This window comes from Glycine max, chromosome 15 (genome assembly GCF_000004515.6).
Source record: "Glycine max cultivar Williams 82 chromosome 15, Glycine_max_v4.0, whole genome shotgun sequence".
NCBI lineage: Eukaryota > Viridiplantae > Streptophyta > Magnoliopsida > Fabales > Fabaceae > Glycine > Glycine max.
This window is the reverse complement of record NC_038251.2, coordinates 11,003,281-11,013,980: the sequence shown is the minus strand read 5'-3', so window position 1 is coordinate 11,013,980 and position 10,700 is coordinate 11,003,281. Positions and strand designations below refer to the sequence as shown.

Sequence of the window (10,700 nt, the reverse complement as noted above, 5' to 3'; positions counted from 1 at the left end):
GTTCTGCTGGCTAGGATATTTTTGGTTTTCTGCTATTTACTGTCAAAGACCAAGTCACTGGATATTTTTTAATCAGAGGATATATCATAAACAATTTGTTTAATTAGCCAAATTTTCTAAAACCGTTTGCTGTTCGATTGTTTTCAGAATAAAATATTTGAAACAATGGAAGGTTGTTTTTGTTCTTGATTTCATTTTATATTCTGAAAACAAGTAAATATACATAGAAGTGTTTTTTTAATGGAATATTTGTTAATACGAGATAATATAGCGTTATAGTTTGAAAGACTAAAAGAGGCCACTGAAGAGAAGTCCTTTTCTAACTAGTAAAATTATTTGTTTTTAGCATGCAATGGTGTAATTTTGGTCTTTCGAGTATTTTTTAGTCAATTAAATTTCTCATTTTCAAAATTGAGAAAATTTTACCTTTCAATTTTCGTCTACATAAAACTTCGAATTGTTGTTTTCTACTCTAAATCTTCACATATTAAATGACATTCTTCTATTTAAATTAACAAAAATATCAAATTTTACCCAAAATAAAATCGTGTTAAATTTTCTCTTTAAATTCTAACAACATTCTATTAAATCCTTTAAATTTTATCATTTTTTTCTTCTAAATTTCACACTTTGAAAATTTTAGAATTATTTTATACTTCAAATATATAGTAAATATGAAGGAACATATTTACTTAATTATAAAATATAGAAACTTAATTGACAAAAAAACTTAATAAAAGATTAAAAAATTTAGACTTAGAACAAAAAAAGACAAAAAATAAGAGGGAAATTTTGTTAGTAGACTAATAGCCTAATACTAGGAGGGAAAAACTCTGCACATTAAGTTTGCTCTTGAGAACTTCTAATCTTGCTAAAGAAAGAGGCTTGACCAGTACATCAGCCCATTGATCTAAAGTTGGGATATGCAAGGCTGAAAGCTGCTTAGTCAGAATGTTTTCTCTAATAAAGAAGACATCTATTTCCATATGTTTCGTGCGACTGTGGAACACTAGATTATGAACAATGGATACAACAATTTGGTTATCATAATAAAGAACAGGAGTGAAGGAAATTCATAATTATGTTAGAAGAGCCTGAATCCAAGTCAATTCAGTAGAAGTTTGAGCCAAGCTACAATAGTCTACTTCAGTACTAAACCTGGCTATGACTTTATGCTTGCGAGACCACCAAGATATCAAGATTGGACCAAGAAAGGTGACAACCCTTGAGGTGGAACGCCTATCATCCACATCAGATGCCCAATCAACATCACAAAATGCATAAAAAGCCAAAGGTTTCACAATAGTATCAGACTAAAGAAGTAAACCATGAGACAATGCACCCTTGAGATATCTTAAGATCCTTTTAACCACTTCCCACTGAGAGTCCATAGGACTCGCCATAAATTGACAAACTTTATTAACAACAAAATTGATTTTAGGTCTAGTGAGAGTAGCATACTGTAGAGCACCCACTATTGATCTGTAGAGAGTTAGGTCATGAAACAAATTAGCACCATGTTTGGACAGTTTACAGTTAGAAATAATGGGAGAGGAAATAGAATGTGCTTCGACCATAGGAGAAAATGTCTCATGAAAGTCAAAATCATGAATTTGATGAAAACCCTTAGCAGCCAGCTTGGCTTTGAACTTGTTGGTAGAACCATCAACATTTTCTTTTACTCTGAAAATCCATTTGTACCCAATAGCTTGTCTATTAGGAGGTAGGGGAACTAAGTCCCAAGTTCTATTTTTCAGTAAAGCATCACACTCTTCTTGCATAGCTGTAAACCAATCTGGATTTTCCATGGCCTGTTTAACAGTCTTGGGTTCAGAATGAGCAAGGAACAATGAAGGATGCATTCTAGGATTATGAATTCCAGACTTGGACCTAGTTTGCATAGGATGAGTATTAACATGAATTGAAGTTGGTCCTGGTAAAGACTCACTGTAAGACCTTGCATTTGATGATTGAGGATGGACAGAAGTAGACTTAGATGAGGATTAACTAGAGACAAAAGAAAAACCAGGAGGAATAGAGGGAGCAGAGGGTGAGTTAAAGGAAGACAATAAAGAAAGTCAGGGTGTAAGAGCTACATATGAAGGAGACAGGTTAGGATCAAGATTGAAATAGGAATCAAGGTTTTGTACTGAGCTACAAGAAGAGGGAAATAGATCAGAATAAGGAAACCTCAGCTCATTGACCAAAACATCTTTGGAAATATAAATCTTGCCAGTTGAAGACAATCATTTGTAACCTTTATGAGATGAGGAGTACCCAAAAAACAAACACTCACAAAAATTAAGTTTGTGAGTATGATAAGGTCTCAACAAGGAAAAACATGCACAACCAAAAGTTTTAAGGAATTGAAAATCAGGATCCTTGTTGAAAAGAATGACAAAGGGAATAGCAAAGTTGAGGGAAGTAGTAGGAAGTCTATTAATTAGATAAACAACATTAGTAAAAGCATAGCCCCAAAACTGTAAAGGTAAAGATGCATGATGTAACAAGGTAAGACCTATATCAACTATATGCATGTGTTTTCTTTCAATCACACCATTTTGATGATAAATGTGGGGACAAATTAGTCTGTGATAAATACCATATGAGGTTAGGAGAGCAGAAAAGGGTTTGTATTCACCTCTTCCCCCGAAATTAGACTAAACACTTTTAATTTTAGTATTAAGTTGCAATTCAACCATGGATTTAAAAGCTTGAAAAACAAAAGTAGTTTCACCTTTAGTTTTAATAGGAAACATCCAAGTGAATCTGGAAAAGGCATCAATAAAGGATACATAATACTTGAAACCAGAATAAGAAGTTAAATGAGATGGTCCCCACAGAAGGGAGAGTAAATAGAAGTAGAAGAATGAGATGGTAGCTTGTGAGACTTTCCCACACAACAGGAAGCATAAAAGTCTAAATTTTTTTACTAGATGAGGAAATATTACACTGGTTGAAGACTAGCTTCATTACACGACTATTAGGATGGCCTAACCTAGCATGCCAAAGACTAATTGTGCTAGGAGGAGAAATAAAAAAACTAGAAGCTACACTAGAATGTTTATTAACAATAGGAGTTGTGACTGAAGTAGAAGTGAAGGTTAACAACAACTGAGGAGAGTTATCTTGAAGCTTGATGTTATGAAAGGAATAGAGACCATCAATACCAAAAACACCCTAAAGAAAGACCTTATTGGTCGCTTGAGATTTCACAAGACATAAGTGAGGATGAAATTCAAAGAAAACAAAGTTATCTTTAGCAAACTGACTTATACTTAACAAATTTTTCAAACTTGAAGGAACATGTAATAACTTGTGAAGTTTGAAAGTTATGTGAGAGTCATTAGGAGACACAAAAATGGAGGAACCAACACTAGGGATACTTGAACCTTCACCATTTCCTATGAAGATTTGGTCAGGTCCATCAAAGTGTGAAAATTGTTTGATATGCTGTGATTCTCCAGTTACATGGAAGCTAGCTCTAGAATCTGGAATCCGGGTTGAACTAGCTTGACCATTGCCATGAGAGGACAAGTTTGTAAGCATAACACTGGGTTGATTGGATGGTTGAGCAACAATCTTGGAATTAGGATTAATCCAAGTGTTTGAAGATCTAGTCGAACTAGACGAATAAGGAATTGGTTGAAGTGTGGTTGGATCAAAGAAAGTAAGTGACTCATGTGGTTGAAAGTTCATGTCAGACCAAAAATGACAAACATTAGTAGTATGTCCATATTTGAGATAGATTTGGCACTGAAAGTTGGCAAATCGGCCGCAACCGCAACCCCTCCCGGAACCACTGCGGCCAACATCGTGCACATCGCAGTTCACAGCTGGCATTTGATCTTACAAAGCCTTTGATCTTACAAAGATATTCATCCATCAATTTACCTTTAAGCGAAACTGTGCACATCGCAGTTCACAGCTGGCATGCACACGATTAGGTGTGAAGATTGAAATGCTCGTGAATCTTCTCCCAAACCTGTAGGAGTGATTCGAGCCAAGAACACGTGAGAGAATAGATTTTGAAAGACTGGATTGGAGCCAAACAAGGAGTGCTTGGTTCTGAACTTCCCAAGTTTTGTACTTCGAATTCACGTGATTTGCAATTTGATCATCTTCCATGAGATATCGAGACAAAACAATTGGATTAACGACAAAGCGCTGCAGTTTGTGCGATTTGATTAGTGGTTTGACATGTTGTCACCAATGTAGATAGTTGGAATCATCGAGCTTCTCAACGATGGAGGTCGAAAACGAGTGCGAGACGAAACTCTGAGAAGCAAAAGCCATGGATGTTGAAAAAGGATCTAGAAAATTCAAAGAGAAGAACTTCTGTGCAAAATTGGCTCTAGATACCATTTTAGACTTAGTGAACAAAAAAAAAAGAGAAAAATATAGAGAAAGGGAACTTATATTATTGAATCTAAAAGTTGGTTACAAAGTTAGTTACAAAGGAGTATTTATAGGCTTCTAGACCTTCAACCCAAGTACAAAACAGAATAACAACAGAATAGGAGAAAATTTTTTTTAGTAGACTAATAGCCTAATACTAGTGAGGTGCTGATAGCAAAACTTGCAAACTGTTTTCACATTTATTTACATATACTCTAAAAGTGTGTTTGGATAGGGTAATTTAACTAGGTAATGTATTTTTTATAGGGAATTAAATTCTTTTTTATTAAAAGTAACTGTTTAGATATTTTAATAAAAGGAATTCAAAATTTTAGAATTTTAAAAGGAATTTTAGTTAATTGAAATAATAGAATTTCAAATTCTATCTTCAAGAGAGTGAATTTCAAATTCTCAAAAGTAAGTTCTTTTCGTACTTCGAAGACATGAACAAACTCGAGACAGTCTTCAACCGCTTCGACGACGACAAGATCTCCGCCGACAAGCTCGACAGCGTGCTCCGATCGAGTTTCATGAAGCAAGCGTGAAAATCTAATTCGATTTTCTGCTTTTTTTCTTCTTCTGATTCTTAGTTTTCAATACGAACTCGAACCAAACGGTGATTCAAACATACAACAAGACGACCTACCTGAACTGCACCGCTGATTATTCCGACAATGGAACCTTCGTGTCAATGGCGGAAACTGTGGTTTCGGCGAAGCGTTGACCATAGTTGGACCGAACTACTTCGACGACGGCGACGATGTGCAATGCCAGTGCGGCTTGGCCTTCGAGATCGACGTCCAGCGCGACCTCGGCTTGCCTCCGAGTCTGAACCATCTGCCTCCGCCACCGTACCAGGAGCCTTTGGGTCCCGACGCCGCTCAATCTCCGCTGATCACGGTGGCACAGTCTCCCAGCGGCGACGCTTTCACGAGGTGAAGCTCCGCGAAGGAGATGAGGTCGTTTCACTAGCACTGCTACATTCTCGCAAGGTAGCGCTTTCACACTACCACATTCTTTCTTCATTCTCTCTGCCAAACACAAAATTTTAAAAATAAAAGAATTTAAATTTGAACATTTAAAATTCTCAGAATTTAAAATTCTTTAGAATTTTAAATTGTCTCATCCAAACACACTCTAATAGAATTAGAGACTATTCAAACTAAAATTTACTATAATGTAAAATTAAGCCTAATATGTATCAACTAATGTATGTTCCCTCAACAATTCCATGCACACGAGTGATACGTTTGTCTATTCAGTATGTGCCCTCATTTTATCAAGTTATTGCGCTCCACTGGCATGAAATGTAAAAGAATAATAACGAATCACGAGTTTCTACTTTTGCCATATAAACGTGGCTGCCTTTTGTCTATCTTTTCAACATATCATTATTTCAGTGGTTCTTAAAGTTTTCACCTTGCAGCTGCTAGCTTGCATGATAACTTCAGAATGAAGGTGGCAATATGCAGATTAGGTTGCTAGCAGTTTCAACAAATGACAAAGTTATCAGAGACATAATATGTAAATCTGGTTTTGAACTGGTTCCACTATTGTCAATTTGACTAAAGATAACAGGGACAACCTCTCACAATAAAATTTCGACAGAAAATGATGTGTTCTACAATTGCCTTTACTACAAAACTGAGTTTGCTAAAAAGAACCGTTACATTAGTTCATCTTTCTACAACAATATTTGGAGCAAGGTGTAAAAAGAAAGAAAAAATAAATAAAAAGGGGAGGGAAGTAAAAGAGGGCTCAGTTCTCAATTCTCAATTCTCAATCATGAATCTTCAGCTGGGGGTACCTCACTCAGATCCACTCCCTCTGGAGGCAAGTCTGAAGCTAGTGGTCCTAAGATTCCTTCACCACTGAGAGTTAATCCACTCTGAAAACAAAGGATAGGGGTAAAATAGGTTCATCAAATGAACAAATAATATATCTCTCTTGGCATGCATGAATGCTATAAGGTGATCAAAGAAATATATCCAACCCAAAGATGAAACTGTCAATAGTTGGAAGCAAGAATATATTTATAAATCTTAAGTCAGCAAAATGAGTCAGTTAGTCAGGAGTGCAAATTATTAAAACTACTTGTATCCCAACTAAGATCATCAGAACTGAAATGCATATAAATCTTTGTATGTCATCCACTAAAAAAGGTCCATCAAAATCATTTAAATCTTGTTATTTCAGAATCTGTAATGCATTTTGTCAGCAGCAGCAAGAAGTGACTTTTTTTAATGCCATTTGTATTTTAGTCACCTTTAATCCTATGTTGCTTCTTCATTTTTATTGAGTTGAAATTTTGAACAAATAATCAACAAATAAATACCTCTGGCTGGAATCTAAGCATATCAGCACGAGCCATAGCTTCTGCTTGAGCAATTCTCTGTCTGAATGTCTGAGCCATCTCCTCCGCCTTTAACAACAGATTAAGAATTATAAGTGTGCATTCTCTTTCAAAAATGATAATGATAATGCTAATGAAAAGGGTTGAAGTAGATGATTAAAAACATAGAGTCAGAAGGAACAAACTATTTTGTCTTTCTTCTAGGATATCAATCTAGAGAGCAAAAGAACCAGGTAGTGGAAAACAGGAAATAAACCATGATAAATGAAGCTACTTCTAGGATGCAATCGTAATTTACATAAGTAGTAGGCAAAAGGCTTGATATCCTTTCTTTGTATTATACCTTCTCAAAGACAAGCTTTGGATTGCGAATCATGTCACCAGGCGTGGGTTCCAACTTCTTTGTGGAAAGACTTACTCGTCCTCTCTCTCGGTCATGACTTAAGATCATCACCTAACCAAATAATAAACAAGATTTTATGTCCACATGACATCTGTGATTCCAAGCAAATACTGGCATAGCTTAGCATAAGTTTACCTTCAGAACATCACCAGGTTGAAGAACAGTTTCAATATCAGTTATACGGTCATGACTGATCTGACTGACATGAAGGAGGCCACTGATTCCACCAATGTCAATGAAGGCACCATATGGTTTTATGCTTTGAACAGAGCCAGTGACTACTGATCCAATTCCTAGCTGTCCTTGGCTCTCAGCCACAGCTTTGCGGTGACTGAGAACAAGTCTAGACTGTTCCTCATCCACCTCCACAAACTTAAAAGGAATCACCTGCTCAAGAAGTTCTTCTCCAGCTGATTTCTAAGAAGAAAAGAGGCAAAAGGGAAACAGTTTGAGTTGGCAGCTGAAATAGTAGCTTTTAAAATGGGACAGAAGAATGAACATGAAAAGAAACTTTATATTTACCCAGAATCATCTACATGAACTTATTGAGGCATATAAGTAGTTAAGTACTGTTAGTAAAATTGCATGATCCAATTTCATTATTGATGACTGTGGAAGATTGACATTTATGAGTTTGTGGCATTAATACTTGTCAAAGTCTTGTGTTGCCATTCTCCATATCGTTGCATGGTATATTTCATGTAGGAGTATAAATGAGTTGAGTTATTTGCAAATTATTCAAATTCCATTCATTAAATGCTTGATCAAGCTCATTAATTTTAATAAGCAAACAAGTTCAGGCTTTTGACTTTAGTCTTGGTTATATAAATGAGCCATGTCAAGCTTTATAGGCTTGACGTCAAAGCTCGAGAATAGCTCATATATGTTATATATAATGATAAAAAAAATGTTAATTTTATAAAGAAAAGAGATATATATTGTAATCTAGTCTTAAAAAATTATCATTACATAATTCTTATGTTCAAATATTCTCTTTATCGTCTTACTTCTATTTCTTCTACTAAGATGAAAATGTCTTTTACATACTAAATTAGTAAACTTAAAAAAACATTAAAAATATATTTGATAAATAAAAAAAGTTATAAATGAGTTACACAGTGTTATCAATGAAGGATGGCAAAACATGGCGGAAGGCCAAAATTCTGCCATATACACACACCATTGCGCCTTATGGCGCTGTCATGGTGAGCCTCCCTTCACAAATTGCCTGTGGCGGGTGATGAAAATATCCACCAAGCCATTCCGCCATGGCGGTGCCATGGTCGCTATTTAACAACACTGAAATAAGCCAAACGAAAGCTTCATATTTTTCCAACAAGCCAAGCCTAAGTTTTAATTTTGAGCCAAGCTTGAGCACCATATTTTTATGCAAGTCGGGCTTGAGATTCAAGTGATCAGCACAGCTCAACTTTGTTTATACTCCTAATGCATATATGCTTTGAGATTTACATTCTTGGGTAAAACCCACAATTAGGTCACCCTTATCTGATTCTTGTTCCCACTAAAAGCCCTTATACTTTTCTTAATGACAATAAGTTGAGCTCTTGCCACATGGCAAGTTTGAATCGGATGCAAGTTAGTCCATAAATGTCAAAAGAGCTAACCGATGATATCTGTGAAAATGGAACAAACCCCTTAAGGCCTTCCACTTGAGCCACCAGACCTCCTTTGTTTGCATTAATAACCTGCCAGCCATACAAGCATAAGTCAGGGGAGAGAGAGATGGATAGGTAGATGAACCAGTTAATGTAATTCAGGATCAAATAAACCAACTCTCAAAGGTAATAAAATAATTTCTTCTTATGCTTTACTTGTAATCTTTACTTGACAGATGACCACAAATTGATGCCATAACAAATAGGTTTTGAAATCAACACAAAAATACCAAATCTCAACTGAATTAAGTTTCTGAGTTCGCAAAACCCACCTTACCCTTGACAACAGCATCTTCAGCCTTAAGTTGTCGGCAGCGTTCCCATGCAATGTCATATTGGATAGACCTCAAACTCAAGATCAAGGTATCATCCGCTTGATTCTCATCAATGATCATAAATTCCTCTCTCATGCCAGGAATTATGCCTGCTTCTTCCACATTCTTAATTCTGTGGATGCAAGCCTCATGCAGAGGCAAGTAGGCCGTGGACTTAGCAGTAATGTCAACATAAGCTCCGCTGTTATCTGTGGCAAAAACAGTGCCCTTAACCTGAAAACACAACCAGCAACCATCACCAATCCATTCCAAAACCCCAAAACACAAGGCTAAACTAAAATGTACAAGTGCCCTATTTGGATAGACTTCTTCATAAACACTTATGCGCTTAACTTTTATAGAACCTCTCTCGTTTAAATTCTACAAAAGCTAAAGTACATGAGTTAATTTTAGCTTACGAGAGAAACACGATTCATTTTAGTTCATCCAAACATGACCTGCATATAGTATAGGCTACAACTACAAGCCCCCTCTCAAGGTTCCAAAATACGGTCCTCAAACACAATAAGTTTTTTAGGGTCTCCCCCACTTGCTCCACATCAGCAGTATTTATCCACAATTTTTCTACAATATCACGAATTACGACAAAACAACAATTGGTCACACACATGAATTGCATTGGTCCATAATTTCGCAATATTAAGGATTACGACGAAAACACAACTGGAACCACAGTTTAAAATCCAAATTTAAGTCGTGGACATGCATCTGTGTTAAATATTTGGAAAGAGAGTCTTACCACCCATACTATCCTATTCAGCTCGAACAGAATTACCCCCAGCAGAGGATAGAATTATTCTCCATACACAATCAATTAACAATTGCCACGCAGTATAGTAAACTAGGTAAACACAAAAGACTCTAATAATGCGTAGTACACAAGTTGAATTGAAAAGTTGGAGAGTGAAGGGAAGAGGAACGTGCCTTGGTGCCCATTTCGGCGTCGAAGTCGTACTTGTCGAGAGCGTCGGTGAATTGTTGGATAGTGAAGGAAACGCCTTCGGTGGGAGCAGTGCGGCACCTCTCGTACGCTTCTTCGAAGAGCTTCTTCAGTTTCGCTCTCTCTTTGTTCTGAGCGTTCTTTATAGCGATGGAACACACCACCGGAACCATACGGCGTCGTTGCTGCTGCTTCGGCGTCGGTCTCCACCCCCACCGCAACTGCGACGCCGTCATCGCCATCGTCATCGGCATGCCTCCGTTACTCTACTCTGTCACTGAGAACTTTTTGTATAGTATAGTATTAGATAGATAAGGTGTGAAATTATCGAAATGAAATGAAAATTAAGGTCTTGTTTTATTTATGACGCCAAAGTTAATTCCGACTCAGAAGAAAATGTTCTCTAATAAAAGATACTTGTGTCCTAGAAGAAACAAAAGTTGTGGACAAAAAGTAATTTAAAACTTAACTTCAACTTCTTTGAAATTAATTGGGGCTGTGGGTGATATAAAAAATTATACAGGAATGAGAAATGTTTAGCATGTTTATTAAATATGTTAATATTAAAATGGTGAGTAATGTTAGAGGGACACGT

The 10,700-nt window shown here is 36.3% G+C and overlaps 1 protein-coding gene across 1 annotated transcript; it reads right to left on the bottom strand.

The window, feature by feature from the left end:
• Nucleotides 1-5,921: 5,921 nt before the first annotated feature.
• On the bottom strand, nucleotides 5,922-10,466 carry LOC100806905 (30S ribosomal protein S1). Its single transcript, NM_001361096.1, has 7 exons — nucleotides 10,090-10,466; nucleotides 9,103-9,378; nucleotides 8,780-8,860; nucleotides 7,290-7,571; nucleotides 7,095-7,205; nucleotides 6,734-6,820; nucleotides 5,922-6,286 (listed from the first exon to the last, which is right to left on the bottom strand). Exons 1-7 carry the CDS (start codon nucleotides 10,357-10,359, stop codon nucleotides 6,182-6,184), a joined length of 1,212 nt encoding a protein of 403 aa, NP_001348025.1. The 5' UTR covers nucleotides 10,360-10,466; the 3' UTR covers nucleotides 5,922-6,181.
• Nucleotides 10,467-10,700: the final 234 nt, after the last annotated feature.